At 44.9% G+C, this 27,162-nt stretch overlaps 1 protein-coding gene across 3 annotated transcripts in view; it reads right to left on the bottom strand.

Moving 5' to 3' along the window:
• NF2 (NF2, moesin-ezrin-radixin like (MERLIN) tumor suppressor) overlaps positions 1-27,162 on the bottom strand; it is a 493,960-nt gene that overhangs the window by 235,311 nt on the left and 231,487 nt on the right. For all 3 annotated transcript variants that reach the window (XM_078667193.1, XM_078667192.1, XM_078667194.1), the window contains exons 8-10: positions 14,796-14,930; positions 13,777-13,851; positions 49-162 (exon numbers count right to left, since the gene is read on the bottom strand). In XM_078667193.1, coding sequence (XP_078523319.1) covers positions 49-162; positions 13,777-13,851; positions 14,796-14,930 — 324 coding nt within the window. The remainder of the gene's footprint in view (positions 1-48; positions 163-13,776; positions 13,852-14,795; positions 14,931-27,162) is intronic.

Here is a 27,162-nt window from a genome sequence, read left to right as displayed (position 1 = left end):
TCAATCGCAACCTGGGTCTGATGATCCAATCCACCTCTTCTTGCTCACCTGCTTCCTGGCCTTCTCCTCCCGTGCTTGAGCCTTCATCTGTTGAACCTCCAAGGAGTCTGCTTTCCGCCGGCGCATAAAGAGGTCATGGTTTCCAATACAGAGCTGCAAGATCTTTGGAAAATGGAAATATGAGAACACGTCGAGAAAAGTAACATTACATCCTAAAATAAGAAAATGCAGAACGCCTTTCATCTGGGATTCTATGACCTGAACCATTAGAAGCAATATTTTTAAACAGTAAAAAAGGTATCAAGAGCTTCATGATGGAGTACAAAATATTTAGGAAATTCAATACTAACCAGACCTTGGAGATTTCAACATCAATGTAACATATGCCACATGCCGATAATGTATAAAAATATTTTTCTTTTTGTTCAACACAAATATTTTTTCTTTCTTTTATCATTTTGTTTAAAATTAATACTCGTTTCATTTTCATATTCAAAAATTGAGTACAGTGCATATCACTTCATTCCATTGGCGGTGTTTTGTTTTAACCAAATCCTATCCACACCCTCTTCCGCATTCATCCACTATTTATCTGACAATATGATTTAATACAAGAATTCATAACCTGTATTATATTTTTAGGCAAAACACAGTTTGTCCAATATTTTTATTACAGATCAATAATGATTAATGTTAAACATGATTCAGATTGTAATCTAATATGGAATATTTAACATTTTAATAAGGATGTGGTTTCACCAATGGAAATATGGCCTCGGTTTCAATCGAAGAAAACATTCAATATAGTCATGGCTAAGATCAATCGTGTCCTACGTGCGTTTCAGGAAGCCATGTTTGATGTAAATCCTTATAATTAGAGCTTGCAAGTATAATTTTGAAGAGGATGACCAAATGCTTTACGTTATATAGAACGTCTACAGACCAATATCAATTGTTTCCTACTGCTCCAATCGAGAATAAAGGATAAAATGTAGTATTATCTGAAATGTTTAAGTTCTATGACCATTCGATTCTGGGTGCTCCTTTCACTGCCCGTTCCGGTAGTCGCCTAAAATATGCGATTTATACCGGTCACCATGGTTCAACAGTTAGAGCACGGCTTGGGGCCTTGGTCACGCTCCAGGTAGTAGAGGCACGTGCAGTGCGGCTCCGTCACCGACATCAGTGACAGGAACCTCAGGCCTTGAAACTGGGCATCCCTCATGCACCAGGAGTCGATGTAGACTCGAAAAATAAATCTACAAAAGTCGCAAAAAAAGTCTGTAAAAAATGACTGGAGGTACCGCTCTCTCCAGATCTGCGATTGCTGGTGCAGAAACAAATAAAAACTGATGTCAGCGCGCGAGGGCGGCATTTAAGTAGCTTCCGCGATGTCATCCCAGCAACCACGACGCCGACGAGGGAAGCGGAGTCGACCGACGCCACCTACCGACGCGCAGGGGTGCTGCTGACGAAAAACTTTCCGGATCTAGTCCTGCGCCTGGTGGATATTCTAAGGTAAGTAATCTAAAACTAACTGTTTCTTTCAGATTGCGTCTTTACGCAACAACGTTCTCCTTTTGGAAAAAGGCATATGTTGCAAACAAGTTATTTAAGGTCGGTTTCTGGGGTTGTCCTTCTTGCCTTACGGTTGTTGGGGGGCTCAAGGTCCAAAGTACCACCAGCAGTTACTAGTTACCTGCCCTGGGGCGTCCGGGTGCAGAGGTCCTGGTCAGGTTTAAAGCTGTGTGCGCTACGCAGGTGGAATGGGGGGGGGGGCACATAAAAACAGGCTGCAGAGTAGGACTTGTGGACAAGTCCAGAAGCCGTCAACAGGGGACTCGGGTCACAAGGGTCCGGGGTTCAGGGAAGCACAGTTGGTTCAGCGGTACTCGGGCTGAGGCGATTGGGTGCAGAGTAGATCGGTCGGCTGTGCTCATGAGTCTAAGGCACTCGCAGTTGTCGGTCTCGGTCACTTCTAACGTGTGTAGGGCACCTTCTGCCACAGATTTGGTTGAGCGAAGAAGACAGGTAATTCAACAGACTGTTTGATATGAAAGGCAGAAATGACTTTAGGATTGGTCCGAAGAACCATTTTATTTTGATGTATTTGTAAAAAGGGTTCTTCTCTAGTTAGTGCCTGAAGCTCACCCACTCTCCTCAGTGATGTGATGGCTATGAGGAAAGCTATTTTCCATGTGAGAAATTGCAGTTCACATCTGTGCAATGGCTCAAAGGGTGGACCCATTAGTCTGGTGAGAACAATGTTGAGATTCCACACTGGAGTAGGTGGATGTCTTGGGGGAATGACTCGAGTCCCTCCATAAAAGCTTTGATGACAGGCACTCTAAATAGAGATAGATGTCTATTTTGGAGGTATGCAGCTATTGCAGCCAAACGTAAGCGTGTGGATGTGTATGCTAAATTGGAACGTTGTAGATGTAACAAATAATGTTTTAAACAGAAGCATCAAGCAGGTTGATGTGGTAGTTAGTACAGTATATTACAAACTGCTTCCACTTTGCTGCCTAGCAGGCTCTTGTGGTAGGATGTCTAGCCTCTTTGATAATATTCATGCAGTCTGGCAGTACATTAAGGTAGCCAAACTCTACGACTTCATGTGCCAGATCGCCAGGTTGAGGTTGTGAGGAGATTGGGTGTAAGATATAGTTTTTGATGAGGAACTACCGATAGTTCCAACAGGGTTGTGAACTAGGGTTGACGTGCCCATGTGGGAGCTGCTAGGATTAGCGTCCGGGACCATTGTTTGAGTTTCCGAACCACTAATGGAATGAGTGAGAGAGGCGGAAAAGCGTAAGCAAATATCCCTGACCAGGGGAGGAGCTACGCTATCAACCAAGATGGCCGCTTAGGCACCCGGCTCCGCCGACCTCCGTCTCCCGCTGGATGATCCTGCTACTATTCCTGAATTTACACCCTGCCTCCGGGCGTGTGAACTGCTGTGCTGTACTTTGGAGCGATCCCGGGACTTTTACCGGCTTGGTGGATGGAGTTATGTCGAGTTTCAGTTTGGGGCCTACACCAGCTAGTGAGCCAGGGACTTGAGTACTGGCCCAGCCGGGTTCCAGTTGAACAACATCGCCCGTGGGTGATCGACAGGGTCCAGTCTTTGGCTGTGGAGAACTTTTTAAGCCCGATTTTGACGGCGGTTGTTGATCTGGCCTAAAATCGACAGAGTGTTGACGAGGCACGATTGCGGCTGTGGGCGGAGGTCCCTGACCCGGAGACCCGGTTTGCCGCCACCGGTGTTCGCTGGGTCGGGGTCTTCGCTTGCGGTAGCGGAGCGTGGATTGTGGCATTGGTACGCCCCGAGTCTCCCTCCGTGACAATCCGTCCCAATTTTGCCGGTTCCCCCGGGGATGACCGGGCCTCTGAGGGACGCGATTATGGTCGACTCGGAACGAAATGCGGTGGGACGGACTGAGTGTGAACCATCGATGTGGACTGTACTGGCAGCTATCGGGGCATTACATTCCCATGTGGAGTCCATTGTCTACAAAATGATAGCGGTCACATACGGACATGGGCATGAGGGACCGGACCCTGCTCTACTGCAAGATCCTGATCGGCCTATACTACCCACGGTGGTCGTCGTAACGGAAGTGGGCCCTGTGCCACGAGGGGTGTCGGAGCTTCATGTCAGTGTGATGGCCGACGACCGTGAACTCGGTGCTCTCTACGGATTGCCAAGCCCACCATCATTGCTCACTGTGTGTGGATTAACTGGTGCCTCCTTTCCGGATACTCTTGGTGGGAACTGTCTACGGGACGAAACAGCGTTTTTCCCCTCTCCGACACCTTTACTACGATCGCGGAGACAACGACGTCGGGAGCTCATGGCGGTGAGGGAAGTCGTCGATGTCGATGGAGTTCCCAGTGACTTTAAAACTTTGTCTCGCCTCGGAAGGAACTTTACCGAACTGTTTCTGCATTTTGACTATCCTGCGGAGGCGACAGTCCGTCCGGAAGGGGCTTGCACGACGGATCGGAAGGGTCAACGATGAGACTGATTGTTAGGGCTTGGCACCGTGGGCTTGCTGAAGTGGGATTCGCTACCATTGTATTTACGGGAGGTTGGGTGGTGTTTACTGTTTCCCCTGTTTCGTTTTATATCGCTTCTTAATAGAGTTGTGGGTTTTATCCTGGGGGATTCTTGGTTCTGGCGGGGGGTAGGAGGGACCGGGGGACCGTACTGAGGTGTCCTCCCCCACTTTTTCTACTTTTAGTACCTAGTTAGATGGGGCGACAGGCACACTGCTAGTTGGGGACAGGCGCAAGCCATATGCAGGGGTGCAGGGTGTGGGGAGGGGTGTTCGTCTTGTTAGTCTTTTTAGTTTTTATTATTGTAATCCTTTCGAATCCTGATATAGGTGGTCTTACTGAGGTGCGAACTTGTGTTTTGGGTGGATGGGTTCGGGAGGGGGTATTATTTGCATAAATTAGCCAACTGTTGCGTCATCCATTATTGTATTCGGGATGCGGCTGTAGTCTCGTACCTTTATACTGCTGCCCCCCCCCCCCTCCCTGATTCTTTAGGCTGCTTTTCAATGTTTGTCCTGTTTCCTGGGGAGGTGGGGTTGGCGGTTGGCATTTGTTTGATTATCCTGAATGTCATACGGCCGCATACCAGATGTAGCTTGTGAGTTGGCCTTTATTGATAGTTCTCCGTCCATTATGCCCTCTATGTATATTTCTCATTCTTTCATTCCGCGATGTTAGACACCTGATATTGGTTTTTCTTTGTTTTTTCTCAATAAAAAGATGTTTTTAAAAAAAAAATATCCCTGACCAATTCATCCATAGTGCATTGCCTTTGGACAATAGATGTGGATACCTGGATGCGAAGCTTGGGCATTTTGCGTTTAGGTGTGTGGCTAACAGATCTAGGTCTGGGAAGCCCCACATTTGAAAGAATGGGAGGAGAACTTGAGGGTGTAGTTCCCATTCGTGTATTTGTAGTGTCTGACGACTGAGCAGATCTGCCATCTGATTGTTTACTCTTGGAAGGTGTTCCACTAGGAGATACATTTTGTGATGTATGGCCAATTTCCAGATTGTCTGTGCTAGCTGTGACAGCTGGAGAGAGTGTCCCTCCCCATGTTTTTGTATGTAGTACATCGCGGTCATGTTGTCTGTACAAATCAAGACAGTTTTGCTTACTAGATGAACTTGCAACGCTTTCAGCGCCGGAAAAATTGCTAGCAGCTCATGATAATTTATATTAAGCCGTTTCTGCTGCAAGTTCCACATGCCCTGAATTGTGTGGGTTTGGAGATGCACTCCCCAACCTGTCAGTGATGCGTCTGCTGTTAGTACGATCTGTGGAACCGGGTCGCTGAAGGACCGCCCTTTAAAAAGGTTTTGTGTGTTCCACCACTGCAGAGAGTGTTGGGTGCGGCTGTCTACCAACACAAGATCTGATAACAGACCCCAAACTCAATACAATAGATGAATGTTTTTTACATAAAAAAGTGTTAAAAAATGTTTTGAAATAAAATGAGAAAAACAGAAACATCAGTTCTATGTGTAGCATAGCATTTTTTGTGTGCCCCAAGTATGAGCTTTTAGCAAGCTGTATGTAAAGCAATATAGGTCAAGAGGAATATTACCTAAGTGTAGGTTCTATATGGTTATTTTCTTCCCCCTTTTTCCCTGGCCTTGCAGTTACTTCTTTAGGGGGGTGCCTTTACTAATCTGGTCCACTGACGTGCTAAGCATTCCTGTAGGAGACGCATTTGAAGTCTTAGATAAGGGACTATTAGAATGCAAGACGCCATCATTGCAAGTAACTGCATGAACACTCGAGCTGGTAATGAGTGTTGAGGTTCAAACTGAGACAACAGGACCTGTATATTTCGGACTCTGGCCGGAGTTTGGTAGGCTAGAGCTTTTTGTGTGTCTATAGTAGCTCCTAGATATGCTTGAGCGTTGGATGGTTGGAGATGGGATTTGGACAGATTTACGTTGAATCCTAGCTCATGGAGCAATTGCACAATTTTTTGCGTGTGGCATAGACCGCTGTCGTGTAAGCTGGCATTTATAAGACAGTCATCTAAGTATGGGAAGACGTGAATGTGTTGTCTTCGTAGATGAGCTTCGACTACTGCCAAGCATTTTGTGAAAACCCTGCATGCAGTTGTCACTCCGAATGAGAGAACCTTGAATTGATAATGCTGGCCTGCTACCACGAACCTGAGGTATTTGCGGTGCGCAGGGTGTATTGGTATGTGAAAGTAGACATCCTTTAGATCCAGAGTGGAGAGAAAGTCGCCTTGCTGAAGGAGCGGAAGCACTTGTTGGAGTGTTACCATATGAAAGTGGTCCGACAATGTACAGATTTAGTTCTCTGAGGTCCAATATAGGCCTGAGAGAGCCGTCCTTTTTGGGAATTAGAAAGTAGAGGGATTGCACACCTGCCCCATGGTATTGTAAAGGGACTGGTTCTATAGCACCTTTCTGCAACAAAGAAAGAGCTTCTTGCTTTAGAAGGGTGAAATGTTCTTGTGGGCCTGAGGTGTGACCTTGGAGGAATGTTCGGTGGAACGTTTGTAAGCTCCAGGCAGTAACAAGATTGGATAATTTATAGAACCCATTTGTCTGATGTAATCGTATTCCAAATGGGTAGAAATTGGGAAAGACGTGTCCCGACAGGAGTGGAATGATCGGGGGTATCGGAAGGAAGTCACTGTTTTGTGTTTGCAGGAGAAATGCGTGCTGAATTACCTCTACCTCTTCCCTTTCCATTGTTTCCTCTATATCCACCTCTAAAGTAACCTCTTGAAGAGGGCGACTTGATTGTTGCCCTTGTAAGAGGAGGAGGGATTTTCTGTAGATGTATTTTTGGAGCCACCCCTCTAAAATGAACGACAAAAGGATCCCCCGTTGGAAGGTGATTGTAAGGCCCCCATGCACTTTGCAACCTCAGTATCCTTTTTCATTTTTTCCAGCGAGTTATCAACAGCTGGACCAAAGAGGTGTTCTTTGGTTATGAATAGAGGCTTGCACTTCAGGTTTGAATCTTGAAATTCTTCACCAAGCATGCTTACGGGAGTAGTTCGCTAGTGTTTACTACTCGGGCTGCTGGGTCTGCTGCATCTAAGGCATATCTGACAGAGGTATTAGTTATAAGTTTACCCTCTTGAATAAGGTCACTAGCTCTGGACTTATGCTCATCAGGAAGAAATTGCATGAGCTTCTCGAGCTCATCATAATGTGCTCTATCATATCTAGCTGATAGGGCTTGGGCATTGGCAATGTTTTTTGACGCTACCCTTTTGCCCGAAGCATCAATCACTTTGGACTCTTTATCAGGAGGAGAGGCTTCACCTGCGTGTGGTCTGTGAGTCAGCTCTCTTACGAGCATTAGAAACTACAAGGGAGTCCAAGGGCAACTGACCTTTAATATATATGGGTTCAGTAGGTGCGGGTTTATACTTTTTCTCTACCCTGGGAGTAATGATTCTTGCTCTTACAGGGTCTTTAAAGATGGCATCAGTATGTTTAAGCATACCTTTTAGCATTGGCAATGTTTGGGTAGCCCTCAGAGAGGAACTCACGGTTTCAAACAAAAAATCCTCCTGTAAAGCCTCCTGTGTAGTTCTACGCCACAATACTGTGCAGCTCTGTTAAGGAGCTCAATATATTCAATATTGGTAACTGGAGGAGAAGGTCTGGACAGATAGAAGTCAGGGTCGTTATCCGGTTGAGGGTCAGTATTATAATGATTCCATGAGTCAGTATCCTGTGGTGTATACTCGTCCCCATCCCCTGTATCCTGTGGGTCAGGTGATCGAGGTGGTGGTGAATGTGTGGGTGTGATGAGCCAGTTTGGATAAATGGGTGAAGGAGGCGGAATATAAGGTGGAGAAGAGTAAGTACCCACATTTTTCCTTTTTAGAGGAATGTCGTGATCCTCTTGTATGCCTATTTTCCTATTTTCAGGCAGTTTGGCATGAATATGTCCAGTTTCTGGATTAATCAAAATTCCTTTTTGTTTCGGATCCGAAGGTGGAACATCGGACCGAGGCTCTTTAGTTGAACTGGTTCTTTAGATGCAGGTTTTGGCGTCTAAAGTTTCGCCTCCGAAGATTTTGGCTCAGAAGATTTAGCCTTCGATAACGCTGGAATAGAGACCAGAACGGGTTTTGATTTCGACGCCGAAGGTTTCAGGTCGGCACCGGCGTGGGGACGAGTAGAGCCCGAGCCGGAAGACTTATCTTTGTGTTTCTGCGCCAAGCCCGAAGATGGGGCGCTCAAAACTTTTTCTCAGTGCTGACCTTGGCCCAAAGGCAGAGGAGGGACCAGAGCCTTTTTATGAAGGAGATGGTAGGGGAAGGAAGTCTCTGTACTCACGATCCGTTGGCCCGGTGTGAGGTGTTCGGCATCGGAGTCTGCTTCAGACACAGAGATGTGTTCCTCCTCGAATTCGGCTTTCTGCGTGTTGGATTCTTCATTTTCGGAGTCATCTCCGACGAGCACAGATGCAGAGCCGCTATGATGGTGCATTTCGTGGCGTCGAGCCCGACGGTCAAGGAGAGTCTTCTTCGATCGAAACAACCGACACGCGTCGCATTGTTTATTGTCCTGTTCCGGGAATACGCAAAGGTTGCATACTTTGTGCAAGTTGGTGCGCAGAAACTTAGCGCGACACCCAGGACAGAACTTGAATGGAGTCCGTTCCATCGACTACTATCGACCCCGGCGTGGGTAGTATAGGAGAGTAGGATCTGCTTTCTATGGTTACCCCAACTTTTTGCTGTGTTTCACTGGTTTTTCGACTTTAATCTGGCTGTGGCCCTGCTAATCAGGACCACAGCCTAGCTGTTCTCTCTCTAAATTGGTTAGCTGTACATTAGGTACACTTCAGATTGGTTACTGGGTTACCCTTGTGAGTCCCTAGTATATGGTACCTTAGGTACCAAGGGCATAGGTACCCCAGAGGTCTACCAGGGGCTGAAGCATGTAATATGCCACCCCTGGGAAGCCTTCCAAAATGGCACCACAGGTCTGAACTTGCAGCCTGGGTAAGGTGGTGTAAGCACCCCTTACTTAGATATAGTATACCTATATCTACCTTTTAAAACAGACACATATTAACCTAGAAGTCACTCCTATGGCAGGCCTTGACAATCCTGATGGCAGAGTGCTTGGTTTTTTGTGTGAGGGTGCCCAAGCATGAGCTGAGCCCCTCTGCAGCTTTTGGAAATACTTCCTTATGGCTGTTCTGAGAGATATGTTTTGGATAGAGCTTACTAAGATAACATAAATAGTGTGGTAGTTTGAACAACTAGAGGACACAGAGGCAGCACATCGATGCCATTGACACGCACCAGGAGTCGTTGCACTCTTTGTTATAGCTTTAGACTGATTGCAGCAAGGATCATTTGACTTGTGACAACAGGACACGCAACGTAAATACAAAAAGAGTTGATAGTAGGGTTGGTGTATTCACCATCCGTACATGTGAAAGACACGTCTTGTTTATTGAGAAGGTTGTCAAATAGAATAAAGTTTTACGCCTAGCAATACGGCATAAAAAACTGATGCGGGTCTCTTTAAGAGTAAATACGGAAGGACTTGCAACGCTCGCGTGCTTTGGTGACACGAGATCTACGTTGCAAGCCTGATACGAGGTCCCAGCGGAACACGGAGTTGAGGTGAGCCAGGGCGGAGTTCTTACGTTAATTTGGAAATTCGTTCCCACATGGAGAACAGTGTGAGATACCAAACGGGTTCTTTGTTGCTTTTCAGACGAGCGTTGATGTAGTCGAACATACGCGTGAGGATATTGGTTTTCGTGCCTTTGGCAGTCACATCTGACGTTTGAAATGGGGTAAGACGAGTAAGAGCGGCACATAGAAAGTAAACGAGAATGCGCAAAATGTAAAGAAGAAAAAAATATACTAAAAAAAATATACTAGATGGAAGGTTCATCCCTATTTATTCTTTTAGGTTGCACAAGGTTTATACCAACAGTTTGAATACGGTAAGGGCGCATACTATATAGAGAACACAGACATGGTGTGTTTTGGTTGTTCCACGGTGACCGAAACATGATTTGGCACACAAAGTCTTGTAAACCGCACTAAGGACATTGGGTGTTAGGGTGTTTACTAAGCATTACCAATTTGTACAGCATTTGAATCATAGGGAGTTCACAGAGGGTTTACATCTAGGAACACACTATTGATTGTTATTCTTACACTCCTTTCTTATGCACATTTTTCAGTTGTTTCCTGAGTGCAAATCCCATTAGATGCTTATGTATTTTCACTGCTTGCATTTTCACTAATTGTCAACAAAACTAACTGATTTTTGAGTCATGGCTTCTACCATTGCGTTGCAGGTCCAGTACAAACTCATGAAATAGAGAAATCCGTTATTAAAACTTTAAAAGAATCCCCTGAAGAAGGGTTCAGAGGAACCCGAAATGCATTGGGAGCTTTTGTTATAAATTTTAACATGGATATTCGCATTATAATTTGTACCATGTGTTGAGATTGAATTACCAAGATGTATATTGTTTGCATATCGAATGAACTGCAATTCGGTTATTCATGTTACTGTTGATTTATAGACTGAGTTATGCACATTAGAAATTATTTTTGAAAAAAGTATTGAATAATCATAAACATGTGATTGATAAACCACACAAAGTATTGAGTATTCATTGGAGATACCAGGTGTCCTTAGCAGTGCATCACAGGTAGTGGTCTCCACTGCCTCTCTTTATGCATAGTGTCAGGGTTTTCGAGCTAAAACCCCCACACGTGATAGTACGCATATTGAGATAATAGTCTTTAGAAGAGTTTTATATCAGGTCTAGTGGAGTACACAGGAGTGCAGGCCCACATCTCTTCATTTGTTCTGAGATATAGCCATACCATATACTCTTAAGTGCATTATAATCCTCGCGGTTAATGCTAACTTTGGTTTGGCTTTATCAAAACAGGTCGTGTTTGGTGTCAAACACTTTGGAATCCTACCCCTCCACCAGTTGTGGCGGCGGGGTAGAATTCCATCCTTCTAGAGGGAGAAGACATGTACACACTTACTTACCCGGTAAATGTTTAAAAGCGCCTCAGCATCATAAAATGGATGCTGCTGCCACAGACACGAGTCTGACCTCCTGCTGCTGGACAAAACTCCGGCAGGGGAGGCCTGGACAATAGGTTTCCTGTCCAGGGTGGTGCCAGCACCTCCCCAGACAGGCTTTAGTGTATTGGGGCAGGGTGGGTTGCATTCAGTGAATGCTTTTCATTCACTGCCTGGGGCACACAAGGTGCCCCATGCATTTCCCACATCAAAGCGGTTGCTGGGGCACTCAGTCCCGGCTCTGGAGCGAAACTAGACAAAGGGGAAGGGGTGTAACCACCCCCTCCCCAGGTCCTCCCATAGGTGGGACCCTAGAGTTAGTCCAACCCCTAAAATTGGTATAAGTATAGGAACCCAGTCACTGAGACTTTAGATTACCCTGGATGAAACTCTGAAACAGAAATCTTGGACCTTCGACATTCCATATCGACTGGAAGATGAACGAAATCTCCCTTGGGGTCGAGGAGTGACTCCCCTGTTCAAACAGGCACCAAAGAAGCATCTTGCCGGTCTGCATTTTCGAGGCTCCCGCCGGATCCCAAAGAATCTGCGACACAGGACACTGACTTCCAGACATCTCCGAGGCTGACCTGTAGCGGAGACCTGTAGCTATCACGAGAGACGTGGGACCGGAACTCCTGGACATCCTGCACATTTGCTAGTGCATCGACTGCCTGAGCTTTCCCGAAGTTGTGCATTGGGCTACTTGCAGTCCAAGCCCTGAGCACCTTTTTTTTTGCTGAGTTTTATATAGCGCGAACTAGACCCGAACCGAATCAGGTATCAGAGCGCTTTACATAGCACCAGTTACGTTACATGAGGACACACTTTCATTTTAGGCACGGGGAGATTAAGTGATTTGCCCAGAATCACAGGAGGTTTTTGGCGTCGTTACCGAGACTCGAACCCAGATCCCCAGGTCCGAGGTCGAGCGCCTTAGCCGTTAGGCCAACCCCTCTCCCCTCTTTTGCATCGAAGATTGTGGGCCTACACTCCACGAGTGTTCCGTGGGCCCGCTTTCAACATTTCAGCTCGAGGCGCCTTCGCAATCCCTAGTCCGTTGGCGAGTGGGTCCCCATGAAGGAATCTATTTTGTTTCTTGGGCTTTCCTGGTTGCTCCGGAAGTGCCCTGACTCCCCTCAAAAGGGCGAGTCCCTCAGACCTTGCTGGTCTGCACCGAAGCCAATCTTGTCATCTTGTGTGGGTTGCTGTTGCCAAGGCTTGTTGGGTCCAATCCGGATACCGACGCTGCAGCACTCTACATCCGACGTGGGACAGCTCGAATCCAGCTCCTGGTTGTCATTGACGCCTCCTGGACCTCGTGGCTGAAGAGTCCAGCTTCCCCTGCATCACTTGAAATCACCCGACATCGGCTGGCATCTTCCTGTCGCCATCCTGGTCACTGGCTAGTGACCCAGACTCTGCCCCCTCTGCTTTCAGGTTCTTCAGATCTCCGATCCACCCTTGGATCCATCCAGACACTCTTCTCCTGGACGCCTGCAGCACTTCTTTGCATCTCGCCATTGGAATCAACGACGAAACCCGACACGAAAAGACACCCATGCCCCCGGCTTCCCTGGGTGAGGTACCACGAGTACTTCGGTGCTCCAGTGGGTCTGGCCTCTCGAAGTGTCCAGTACCGAAAGGGTTTCACCGTAGTCCACTCCTAAGTGTCCTTAAACTGTAACTCTGTAACTTTAACTTTTGCCATAGAAGTCAATGGTGATTCGCGGCTGTGTTTAGACACTGCACGCGTCCCCCGTGGGTCTTCTGCGTCCCTATCTTGGGTGGTTCCTGGTTGCCCCAGTGGTTCTACAGGCCCTAGGCCTAACTTCTATCCCTCACGTGGTTCTTATACCACTTTCTTAGTACATGGTTTGTAAGGCCCCTAGGGCAAAACGTATACTGTGCTAATTTACTGTGTGCTATTTAAGTTCTTGTATTGTACTTTTGCCTATAGCCTCATAAAGAGACTAGAGGGGTTGTGTTTAGAATAAATACATATATTCTACATATATACCTGGTGTGGTGCTCTTTCATTTGATCATTCAAGAGATTACAGACTGGTAAAACAAGCTGCTTTACATTCCTTCAAGACTCAGCCTGAAGGATGCTCTCCACAGCTACCACTAGGATAACTTTCTATAAAGGTTGTCTAAACCTACCATCATTAATGGTCGTTTGTACTGGTGCAAGGTGCCCACTAGAATAGTGGACAGCATATGCCAGGCCAACTTCTCATAGGTAGGCCCAACAGCCCTCCACGAATCTTCCAATCAAAGGATTTAGAGTGTAAACGATACACGGAGAATGGAAAACGCGGTCGATAAACAATACCGTCGAGGGTAGTGGATTGCGCGTCGAAGGGAGCCCGAAAAACGGTGCAGAACTGGAGCGCAACATTTCACATCTGAACCTGATGGCGGAAAAAAGCAATCTAACAATGGAGTCGATGCCCATGCGCACTATCACCAAAAGGAGAAGTCACCTACCTACCTTGTGACTGGAAATACTTCTTCGAAGAAAAACCAAGTGGAAACATCCGGACCCAACACTACATGGCGATCTATGCATTGCATGTGATCTACAGCTCACATGCCTCGAACTTACAGTTTTGTCATTAAAACCTGAACATATAATCTCAGAATGCGAAGAACTCACCAACTTATTAACCCGCAGCTTTGAAGAATTGAACTTAAAGACATCCGTTTTCTTGTCCAGTGGTTTAATAGTGAACTGAAAGAGAGCAAAAAGTAAAACATCAACACAAATGCAAAGAGATCACATTAAAGATCGTCTTGCCCAATGTTAAAGCATACACTAGATTATTCTCACACAAGGAGAAGCAATGGGCAGAAAATCTAAATGCTTAAGCATGGTAAAAATCTATTAATCGAGAGGCCATGTTTCCCACGTCAAGGTCGTTTATATACCTGCAGATAGTATATACATAGTCCAAGGCACACTTCACCAAACACTCTCATCCCTGTACTATCGTAACTTCAATAAACCTAGCAAAATGTAAGACTAAAAATTCAAAACAATGTTCAAAGAACAACAAAGTGAGCATTCTTGTTCCCTGGACCCAGAAATGAAAACAAACTGCCCTTGGTAGTCATACGTCCAGTTACTCTTTCAACATTACAGAAAAGAACACATAAGCTACATGCATGTAATTCCTGCTCCAAACCACGCTCTTACCAACACTCTGAACCCATATCTCCTGCTCAGCCAGTAGTCACTTTTTTAGCCATATGACCATAAATTGACATATCGATCTGCCACTATAATCAATGCTATGAATAGTTGATAAATGTTTTCCTTCACTATGTACATTATGCATGACTTCATAATCTATCATGTAAAATGCCCCCTCATGCTGCATATAGCACCTAGGTAAACCAAGAGGGACAGGTCTGTGCTATCTAATGAAAATACACCTAAAATACAATACCAGTTACCAAAATTTGGACTATCCAAGCCCGCAAACTCTACGAGACACATTAGGATCATGTGTGACTTAAGCTTTACAGGTCGAGCTGATAAAGATTCCTTTGCAGGAAGGAAAAAAGAGAAATACAGCAAAAAGACATAGCACCAAAGGTTCAGACAAGTAATTATGCTGGCAAGACCCCTTCATCAATGGCAGGATTGCCTTCTGTAGGAAGAACAACCTTTACCTCCTTATCGCTGTATGAGATGTTCCGAATCTCATTCCAGGGAAAGGAGATTTTTGCTGTTAGTCTGTTTTCCGGGTCGTAAATGTGGAGTCCAAGGGCATCAACACCAAGAAGAAGTTCAGTTCCCTTTTTATTCTGTGAAGAATAGAAAATCAATTAAAAACACAACTGAAATGTCACTCATCCTTAGTCTTCCACAATTGCAAGGAAAATGCAAGAGGTTGACTTTTAATGATTACTCAACAACAAGCCTATAAGAAAATGAGGTCCTAATTTAATAGGATTTACATTAGTTCAAAACCTCTTCAAAAATGTGATGAATGAAATGCTTGAATGAATCTAATCCCTGGTAATTACTTCTGGCAGCATTCTAGATCATTATTCTTTGATCACTATAACACTACAGAGAGGAAAAATCCGTTGTGGCCAACCCAATAAGTGACTGGTCAGTCTCAACTGTAATGTGCACACTGTATGTGAACACAAGCCACCAAAGCCATGTTTTGGCCTATTTTAGTTCTCATCAATAAGGTGCAACTTGATTCCTACAAGTCAGAGAGCTACTGGTTTAAGTCCTTCGGAATAGTAAGCGATTGTGCTTTTTATGGAAGGGACAATTATAATTTGCATATGGTAGGTCCCGGCCTATAGTGCTACAGTGAACAAAAAGATAAAAACATTGGCAAAGCCAATTAATAGGTGTCACCTTTGGGTTCTATTGATTGGCAATGTCTTTCTGGCCATGCTGTAGAGCATCAGCAAGATGCTGTGCAGCATGGTGAAAAGATGGTAAAAAGAAACAAGGATTGGAAATGCAATAGGTCTCGCATTTGCTTAAGTTAGAGGTATTGGCGTTGTAAATGACAATGTCTTTTAACCATGTGTTATGGAGTGTATGTGTTGTGTGGTGAAGTTCCCGGTTTTAGATTAACTTGTAGAGCTGTGCAGGGTTTGAAATAATACTTTTTTTGCAGAGTGCTTTATTGGTTCTTCCAACAAAAGTGTGTTACTTGTCTCACTGACCCAGACCGGCTTGCTGATCTGCTGGCCTCAGGCTCGAAGCGATTCTCAGCTAATCTGTTTAATACTTGCTTACACTGCCAAGATGTGGCAGGACTTTTTTTAAGTCCCTATCAAGTTTATTTTTATATGTAAAAAGTGGGTGTATACATACACTCACTTATGCAATGCTTTGCTTATTTCAATATTTACTTGTGTTTATGAAGCTCGTAATTGTATTGCTTCACAAAATGTTTTCTCATACTCTATGCTACAGGATGTGGCTCATGGCTAGACTGCCGCCTTTGGAGCTGGGAAACCAAGGTACGAGCTTCGGGGTCGACTCCACATCCTGCGAGTCTGCGCAAATCACCTAATCTCCCCGCGCCTACCCCCTCCCCCTCAAAAAAGATATATATGAATGTGTTCGACACTGCGATACCAAAGGGGATGATGGACGCAGCGCTTGAGCAAATCAAACCCTCACCCCCAGTCAACTGATCTGGGTTTATTCCATCATCATTCCTCAGCTCACTCCACCACCCCAGTTCAGACATGACCATATGCAAATCAGTCTGACCCTGTGCCTCATGGGAACAGTCCATCCCGAACTGCCTAGCCAGGTCTTCCCTGGACGGGAAACAAGCATCCTGGCACCGGTTTCGGGTTCATAACCCTCATCAGCCAGGCTATCTTGAATCCAGTGGCAGAGTGAGCAAGGGACCCACGTCTGGGCATACCCTGCCAACTTAGGGCGAACAAAGCGATACCAAAGGGGATGATGGACGGGGCGCTTGAGAAAATCAAACACTCACCCCCAGTCAACTGATCTGGGTTTAATCCATCATCATTCATTAGCTCACTCCACCACCCCAGTTAAGACATGGCCATATGCAAATCAGTCTGACCCTGTGCCTCATGGGAACAGTCCATCCCGAACTGCCAAGTCATGTCTTCCCTGGACCGGAAACAAGCATCCTGGGACCGGTTTCGGACCATTTATATGAAAGTGATACACAAAGTTAATATGCATGTCATCAACTCTGATCAACCTGACGGTCAATACTGCCTGCATTGAAACCAGCTGCATGGTGGATAATTTTTTTAATAAATACACGAAAAAGTGTAGGGTCCTAAAGATTTTTAAAGGATGCCTGCTGCCTGGCTTCTGAAGCCCATGGTTGCTGTGCACCAAGGCTGCCTATTCTTGATTCCACCTTATGTCTCTTTCTCCATCTACTTTTTTCCTGTCTCCTGTCTCTTAATATCGATATTACAGGTTTTTTATCCCTACTTTCTTCCTTTGTCACTGTTTTTGTATCTAATGCTTCCTATTTCTTTCGCCATTTTCAGCCTTTTTCGCTCTTGCTCTGTGCGAAAGTCTTTAGGATAATAAATAAGCTCTTGCCCCCCCCCAAAACCCACAATGAATGCCTGTGACCAGGGCTTTAAGTGGGCCTGGTCTCCCCGGGGCCTCGAAAAGGGTCTCTATCGGGCTCTGTTTGGTGCCCTGGCACAGGCGGTCCGTTTTTTCCGGCCTGCTCACACTGCTTACCTCTCACTAGTGGAGAAGTTAGGCATGACGTCATGCCAGGTGGGCGTTGTAGGGGAAGGGAATTCCTCTAAAGAGTCATTTTTAGGGCTCGCCCCTTTCCTATTCCGCAGGAATAGGAAAAGAGCCCTAATGCAGTCAAACCAAACTTCAGGCCAAGGGCTCTCCTCCAGAGGATTTTGGACAGTTCACGTGAATCACAATCACGTGACCTGCTCTCATGCACGAGCCTTCCCCCTCGCAGCAGCATTTCTTCACGGCCGCCAGGCCACTTCAAAGGGTTCCGCTGCCCCGCCCCCTGCTTCACGGCCATCTGTTCCTCTCTCCCCACACACAGCCTTGCTCGGATTTCTCCTCCCCCCTCTCTTTCATCACTGGTCACCCAGGGGCGTCCCATGATTGTGCGACCTCAATCTTAGGAGACAGTTCAACATAAAGTACAACATATTAATTTTCTTTGTGGTCGATCTTTTTACCGTTAAATAATAAGATGCGGTTTTGATATTTCTGGAAGCTCCCTGTAATATGTTTCATTTTCTCATTCATTACCTACAAATACCTGGGGCTTTCGCTGGCACTTAATGATGAATGTGTTCTCATTCCTTCCGTCACAAAACAAACAAAAAAATATGTTTTTGAAATTCTTTGCTGTGCTGCCGCCAGATATTGCAAGATATAAAATAAACCTGTGGCCTCATGCGAAACTCTTCCTCCGCTGTGCTTGACAGGCCTTTGCAATATGCGTCAGAGGTACCTGCTTAGTGGCGACCATTTCAGACGCTCATCAAAGTAAGTGGAGTCACTTGGAATGTTCACCTGAAAAAGCCAAGAGGGGGCATCCCTTCCCCGGCGGCTTGCACAACTTAATTTGCCCTTCCTCCGGTGCCTTTCCCCATATGGGAACGAAGCCATTAAGAAAGAGATCGCTTTTGGCTGTGCATTATGTGTGGCAGTTTCACCAGAGCATGAAGCAGAGCCGCCTTTCTTTTGTTTTGCAAGCTGCGGCATGCTCCTTGAAGCTCTTTTTTTGCACCCACGCCTTCCCGCTAAGCATTGAGCCCCCCCCCCCGCCACCCTCACTCGGCACAAACACAACCTCACCCTCAAGGCCGCAATGCCTCTTCAATACGGACTCCTCCCTCGCAGCATTTCCTTCCCTGCCAGACCTCCTCCCTCTGCTCCCAGGCGTCTCCCAGTCCCCACTCCACCATGAAGTGCTGGACCTCGTGAACACCTCCAGGGGTACAAAAGTCACACCGCCTCAATAGCTCCTGCCAGCGCCAAATGCTTGTGTATTTCCTCATTTACTCCATAACAAACCCCATAATGCATGTGCCAAATGCAATCAGTTCACCCCGTGGCGAGTGAGCTCGCATCATAAACTGAAAGCCAGCATTTCCCTTAACGCTACAAACCAGCACAAAAAAAAACATTTTAGCGTGCCCACTATACATTTAAACTTTAATTAACATTTTAGCGTGCCCACTATACATTTAAACTTTAATTAACCTATGCTCACTATTGGCCTAGTTTCTAAAATGAACAATGGAATAGGCTGATGGCTGCAGAATTTGCTGGTGGGATGGCAATGGGAAACTTTAATACACGCCATGAAACAACGCCACCAAGGAACAGATGTATTTAGTTGAATTCACAAAGTCTCATAGGTGGCCTTATATGCTCAGTCATGCCATGTGTACAACAGCTCTACTCACTTCTCTAAGTGATAAAAGCCCCAATACAAAATGTATTTAGGCAACGCAGAGGAAACCAAGACACATTTGGTTATTGTGCCAATCTAATGCTTCAAGGTAAATGACAGCAGAATTGTTTGTTGCTCCCTAGCACACGTAAGGTATTTTACACAGTCAAATACAGGTGTTTTCACATTTCAGTTCATACAGCAATCCAATAAAAAAATTTCAAGATCCTTTTGTTCAGGGTTTTGTCGTTGTTTAATGAAGGAGACGTCACAGCCAACACGTGTTTCGTCGTACTGGGGAATGTAACCCCCGACTTTTTCAAGGCTGTTTAAAGAAAATGGTAATGTTGTAGCACATTACTACTGAATACAACATTCAAATTAGTATAAACAAATTGCTTGTCTAATGAGATAAGGTGGTGGTGCATGCATCCAATTGCATCTTAATATGCATGTTCAATATTCCGTCTAGTTCAATACCGCATTTTGTGCCTTCTCAGTGAAAAATATGGTGCTTCTTAACATCATTTAAAGAGAGTATGAGCCCATTAGGAGGTATGGAGAGACCGGTGCGCGTGAGCTTATCATTATCATTGGGGTGACATGCAAACTTTCATCATGTGATTGTTTGTGTGTAAGTTATAGTGGGAACATGCTTATAAAGGAACCATTCCATTTTAGTACCTATTCTCCGTTGCTGTAGTTCGTTCTGTGGGGGCGAAATATTGAAGCAGTGTATAAACGTAAAGTCGACCTGCTTTGAACATATTAGTTTAAGAAGGCCACATTTTTCAGGTTTAGACCCGGAAATCTACTTACGTTGATTGAGGTGATACTTCCAACCCTCAATGGGGTTCTGGTGTGGCTATCGTTGTTATTTATTGTTCCAGCTTCATTTGATGTGAACACCATATATTGGTTCACTCTCTGCAAGCTGTGAATAATATCAGACTTTAGTTGTTTGCATCAGGACATTTCTGTATTTATGAAGATACAGATTTTTAAGTTAAGCTGTGTTACCTTTCTTTCGTTTTTATTACCTATTTCTGCAGGTGCTATCAGCTTCGCTAGGATATACAGATATAACCTGTATATCTCTCTCATGTTTATGGCAATATAAAAAAGGAAACATTTCCCTCGATCAGTGCTCCCCTGTACTTGACCCAAAATGTGCCTGTTTGGACGTGGCATATATTCGCCTGATTATTGCCAAGTGCTCCCCTCGCATCTAACCCCGTGTTCTCACATGTTATTATTAAATTGACCTGCTTCGGTCTGCTTTCTTTTACTGCTTAACAGTAACCGCGTTTATGTCTACCCTCTCCGTTTCACACTCCAAAGTGTGCTCCCGTGCTCGTTTAGACAGTGCTAGCCTCCCGTAATTCGGGTCTTACCTTTCCGGTGAGTTCTTCGCGGGGATTGTAATACGTCCCTTCTGCTTCGAGTAAGAGGCAGTTTTGAAAGCTACGGACTGGCGCCATGTATTTACAGCGGAACGTCCTGCCCTGTAAGTGGCAGACGTCATTTCCTGAAGGCCCCGCCTACTGGTCCAACTCAGGTTTACTGATTTCGAGTGTAAACCCGGCCGCCATTTTAGAGTGTCTATTCTACGATATATAAAGACACTTGTTAGTGAATGGATTCTATATTTACCAGGGTGTTGCTATATTTCCTCCCTTGTTTTTGAGTCTAATTACGTTTATGGTTATTTAGATACTTATTTCCGGCAATAACTGTATCCTCTGTCCGTTTCACCTTAATTTTCATGTCTCTCTTTTGGTGATTTAATTGTGTATTATCCTCATGAGGTTACGTTTCTTGTTATATTATTTCCCAATCATTTTAGTTCTTATTCTATTCATTTGTGAAACCCCGTGATGTTTGTGTGAGGACTTCCAATTTTGCGGCGGTTATGACCTATCATTCTGTGATTCCAATCATGGTTGTGAGCTATGTGGTTGCCACAGTTGATTTCTAAATTTTGTATTGGGCCAGTCACTAATAAAATCGAATTCTCCATCTCGAATGGGCTCAGAACAGTATTTTGTGCCATTAAGTGGCCCGAAGATGTTCAGTGATACAGATACATTCACAGTTTATGTTCTCTTAATTAAACCACATAGTTTTCAGTGCTAAGAATACAATGTTTATCATTAATACAGATATATCCACATTCAATATTCCTCATTTCATGCAACTCTATCCCTTAGTAATTCATTTGTTTTCGCTAGTCTGCATTATATGTAGTCATGTTTTGTCTATGTGCCTAAAAAGTAATGTAGCTCCTGGTCGATGTTAAGCCCCAGTTCTACACTTCTCAGAGTCATTATCCAGATAGCCTCTCTTCTCCGCAGTGCTAGTTCCCTATTACCCCCTCTCGGGTGCATAGGTACATGTTCTATCCCAAAGTACTGGAATGAGTGACTCGCTGTTTGTGCAGGGCATATTGACATGTGGGATGCCACTGGGTAGCGCATATCACCTTGTTTAACCGCCCTGATGTGTTCGTTTATTCTGTCTTTTAGCATCCTTTTAGTGCTCCCTACATATCTTTTGCCGCATTTGCAATCTAGGGCATAGACCACAAATTTGCTGCAACAGTTGATGGTCGTCAGTATTCGGTATTCTTCATTGTGTGGTCCTTTGAATCCCTTTCTCTTTTTGTAGGCCCATTTACATGCTGCGCACATACCGCAGCCATAGAACCCTGGGTCTGTCAACCAACAGCTTTTGGTTTTCTTTCCCTGGTAACTTGGGCTCAATATGTTCCTCAGTGTTGTGCCTTTTCTGTATGTTAGTGTTGGCCTTTCAGTTATGTGTTTTTTTAGAATCGTATCTTTGCTGAGTAGGTGCCAGTGTTTGTTGAGACTTTTGCGTAAAATGGGAGCCCAGTTGTTATAATATGTCACCATTCTAACTGTTTCGTTTTTCATTGTCTGTTTGGGCTTTTCTATTAGCGTGTCTTTTCTGGCTAGTTGGTTTATTCTGCTTTCTGCTTTTTGTAAAACCTTCTGGTTGTACCCTCTGTTCCTGAATCTTTTAATTGTTCCTTGTTTTTGTGTCTCAAATTCTGTGTCTGTGCTGCAATTGCGGCGGGTTCTGACTAATTCCCCGTAAGGGATTGCCTTTTTTTGGTGTTCCGGGTGGGCACTCGTTGCATGTAGCAGGGAATTGCAGGCCGTGCTTTTTCTATACAGTCTGCTTTGTATTGTATTGTTCTCAATAGAGAATTCCACATCCAAGAATGGTAATTTTACTTTGCTGTATTCCATCGTGAACCTAATATTTTGATCGTTGGTATTTAGGTATGTGTGGAATCCCTGTAATTTATCTGGAGTACCAGTCCAGATCATGAAGCAGTCATCGATATATCTGCCCCAGTATAGTATATCCTTATTCCATTCTGAGGCCGGTGGACCCCAGATTCGCGTCTCCTCAAACCTCCCCATCACTAGGTTGGCATACGAGGGCGAAAATCTGGAGCCCATCGCCACTCCTTGTTTCTGTCTGTACCACTGTTCCTTATAAAGGAAAATGTTATTGTCCAGAATTGTCTCAATCATTTCTAAAATCATTTCACTGTGTGCCCATGCACTAGCAGGTCTTTTGCTGAGCATGTGTTTCACAGCTGTCAGTCCCGTGTCTCTTTTGATGCAGGTATATAAAGAGACAACGTCTAATGTGACCATTGTCATGTTTTCATCCCATGGTAGGTCTGCCATGGTCCCCAGAATATGTTTCGTGTCCCTTATATAAGATGGAAGGTTTTGTACTAACGGTTTTAGGAACACGTCCACATATTCTGAGAGCCTCTCAGTTGGTCCCCCGATGCCAGATATAATTGGTCTTCCCGGAGGGAAAATATGGGGCTTATGTACCTTAGGTACTGTATAAATGCAAGGATATCTTGGTCTGTCTATCCTTAGATATGCATGTTCATTTTCATCAATAAGACATTTACCATGCCACTGTTTTAATAATGTATTGATATATTCTGTCAGTCTCCACATCGGGTTGGCTCCTATTTGTTCATAACAGTCCGCATTTTCTAACTGGGTGAGTATTTCATGGTCATAATCCCTACTTTGCATTATTACCATGTTTCCCCCTTTGTCCGCTTCACGGATAGTTATTTCTCTGTTTGTACTAAGTTCTTTCAATGCTTTCCTCTCTTCCTTTGTGAGATTATCTCTGTGCATGTGTTCAACTGTTTTTTTCATGATGTGTTTGTCCAGATCCGCTGTTACTGCTTTATAAAACTGATCGATATTATTGCTAGGATATACAGATATAACCTGTATATCTCTCTCATGTTTATGGCAATATAAAAAAGGAAACATTTCCCTCGATCAGTGCTCCCCTGTCAATCACAGAATGTGAGGACGAGGCCATACTAACAGAAAGAATAATGAGGGATTTTGAAATTGACCTCGACTATAACATAACAAGTGGGTTGAAAGACAAATCGAAATGGACACCATCACTGACAGCAGGCAATAATATCGATCAGTTTTATAAAGCAGTAACAGCGGATCTGGACAAACACATCATGAAAAAAACAGTTGAACACATGCACAGAGATAATCTCACAAAGGAAGAGAGGAAAGCATTGAAAGAACTTAGTACAAACAGAGAAATAACTATCCGTGAAGCGGACAAAGGGGGAAACATGGTAATAATGCAAAGTAGGGATTATGACCATGAAATACTCACCCAGTTAGAAAATGCGGACTGTTATGAACAAATAGGAGCCAACCCGATGTGAAGACTGACAGAATATATCAATACATTATTAAAACAGTGGCATGGTAAATGTCTTATTGATGAAAATGAACATGCATATCTAAGGATAGACAGACCAAGATATCCTTGCATTTATACAGTACCTAAGGTACATAAGCCCCATATTTTCCCTCCGGGAAGACCAATTATATCTGGCATCGGGGGACCAACTGAGAGGCTCTCAGAATATGTGGACGTGTTCCTAAAACCGTTAGTACAAAACCTTCCATCTTATATAAGGGACACGAAACATATTCTGGGGACCATGGCAGACCTACCATGGGATGAAAACATGACAATGGTCACATTAGACGTTGTCTCTTTATATACCTGCATCAAAAGAGACACGGGACTGACAGCTGTGAAACACATGCTCAGCAAAAGACCTGCTAGTGCATGGGCACACAGTGAAATGATTTTAGAAATGATTGAGACAATTCTGGACAATAACATTTTCCTTTATAAGGAACAGTGGTACAGACAGAAACAAGGAGTGGCGATGGGCTCCAGATTTTCGCCCTCGTATGCCAACCTAGTGATGGGGAGGTTTGAGGAGACGCGAATCTGGGGTCCACCGGCCTCAGAATGGAATAAGGATATACTATACTGGGGCAGATATATCGATGACTGCTTCATGATCTGGACTGGTACTCCAGATAAATTACAGGGATTCCACACATACCTAAATACCAACGATCAAAATATTAGGTTCACGATGGAATACAGCAAAGTAAAATTACCATTCTTGGATGTGGAATTCTCTATTGAGAACAATACAATACAAAGCAGACTGTATAGAAAAAGCACGGCCTGCAATTCCCTGCTACATGCAACGAGTGCCCACCCGGAACACCAAAAAAAGGCAATCCCTTACGGGGAATTAGTCAGAACCCGCCGCAATTGCAGCACAGACACAGAATTTGAGACACAAAAACAAGGAACAATTAAAAGATTCAGGAACAGAGGGTACAACCAGAAGGTTTTACAAAAAGCAGAAAGCAGAATAAACCAACTAGCCAGAAAAGACACGCTAATAGAAAAGCCCAAACAGACAATGAAAAACGAAACAGTTAGAATGGTGACATATTATAACAACTGGGCTCCCATTTTACGCAAAAGTCTCAACAAACACTGGCACCTACTCAGCAAAGATACGATTCTAAAAAAACACATAACTGAAAGGTCAACACTAACATACAGAAAAGGCACAACACTGAGGAACATATTGAGCCCAAGTTACCAGGGAAAGAAAACCAAAAGCTGTTGGTTGACAGACCCAGGGTTCTATGGCTGCGGTATGTGCGCAGCATGTAAATGGGCCTACAAAAAGAGAAAGGGATTCAAAGGACCACACAATGAAGAATACCGAATATTGACGACCATCAACTGTTGCAGCAAATTTGTGGTCTATGCCCTAGATTGCAAATGCGGCAAAAGATATGTAGGGAGCACTAAAAGGATGCTAAAAGACAGAATAAACGAACACATCAGGGCGGTTAAACAAGGTGATATGCGCTACCCAGTGGCAGCCCACATGTCAATATGCCCTGCACAAACAGCGAGTCACTCATTCCAGTACTTTGGGATAGAACATGTACCTATGCACCCGAGAGGGGGTAATAGGGAACTAGCACTGCGGAGAAGAGAGGCTATCTGGATAATGACTCTGAGAAGTGTAGAACTGGGGCTTAACATCGACCAGGAGCTACATTACTTTTTAGGCACATAGACAAAACATGACTACATATAATGCAGACTAGCGAAAACAAATGAATTACTAAGGGATAGAGTTGCATGAAATGAGGAATATTGAATGTGGATATATCTGTATTAATGATAAACATTGTATTCTTAGCACTGAAAACTATGTGGTTTAATTAAGAGAACATAAACTGTGAATGTATCTGTATCACTGAACATCTTCGGGCCACTTAATGGCACAAAATACTGTTCTGAGCCCATTCGAGATGGAGAATTCGATTTTATTAGTGACTGGCCCAATACAAAATTTAGAAATCAACTGTGGCAACCACATAGCTCACAACCATGATTGGAATCACAGAATGATAGGTCATAACCGCCGCAAAATTGGAAGTCCTCACACAAACATCACGGGGTTTCACAAATGAATAGAATAAGAACTAAAATGATTGGGAAATAATATAACAAGAAACGTAACCTCATGAGGATAATACACAATTAAATCACCAAAAGAGAGACATGAAAATTAAGGTGAAACGGACAGAGGATACAGTTATTGCCGGAAATAAGTATCTAAATAACCATAAACGTAATTAGACTCAAAAACAAGGGAGGAAATATAGCAACACCCTGGTAAATATAGAATCCATTCACTAACAAGTGTCTTTATATATCGTAGAATAGACACTCTAAAATGGCGGCCGGGTTTACACTCGAAATCAGTAACCCTGAGTTGGACCAGTAGGCGGGGCCTTCAGGAAATGACGTCTGCCACTTACAGGGCAGGACGTTCCGCTGTAAATACATGGCGCCAGTCCGTAGCTTTCAAAACTGCCTCTTACTCGAAGCAGAAGGGACGTATTACAATCCCCGCGAAGAACTCACCGGAAAGGTAAGACCCGAATTACGGGAGGCTAGCACTGTCTAAACGAGCACGGGAGCACACTTTGGAGTGTGAAACGGAGAGGGTAGACATAAACGCGGTTACTGTTAAGCAGTAAAAGAAAGCAGACCGAAGCAGGTCAATTTAATAATAACATGTGAGAACACGGGGTTAGATGCGAGGGGAGCACTTGGCAATAATCAGGCGAATATATGCCACGTCCAAACAGGCACATTTTGGGTCAAGTACAGGGGAGCTGTTGGACAGGCCGCATGGTCGGGCTGCCCCCCCTCCCCGCAATGGGACCGGGACCCTGGCTCCCCCTGCATCCCCAGCCAGAGTCCCCGACGACCACCCGAAGTACACTGCAAATTCCTCCACCACAAGACACCAGCTCCGGACCCAGCTGGCCCGGGTCACCATCCACACCACGGCCTCGGCCCAGCCGCCATCTTGGGGCACTGCAGCACGAGGCCGCGTGGCCTCAACTCGACCCTCACCCTGGGCCCGACCGGCCCCGACATCGAGGCACCAACCTCCCCCCAGGAGGCAGAGTGACCACTTGGCGAGTCAATGGGAGAAGGAATCGTCAACGGCTCTCCTCCGCCAGGTGTCGATCACCCCCGGCCGCCTGGGCGCTGGCTCCACCCCCCTGCTGGGGTCTGGACTCCCTCATCCCGGACCTCCCGGCCCCCAGGCGCGAGGGTCCGGACATCAAAGGGGACCAGACCTATAACTGGGGCAGGGC

The sequence above is a fragment of the Lissotriton helveticus genome, chromosome 11, assembly GCF_964261635.1.
Source record: "Lissotriton helveticus chromosome 11, aLisHel1.1, whole genome shotgun sequence".
Taxonomy (NCBI): Eukaryota; Metazoa; Chordata; class Amphibia; order Caudata; family Salamandridae; genus Lissotriton; species Lissotriton helveticus.
This window is presented reverse-complemented; position numbering and strand designations above follow the sequence as displayed.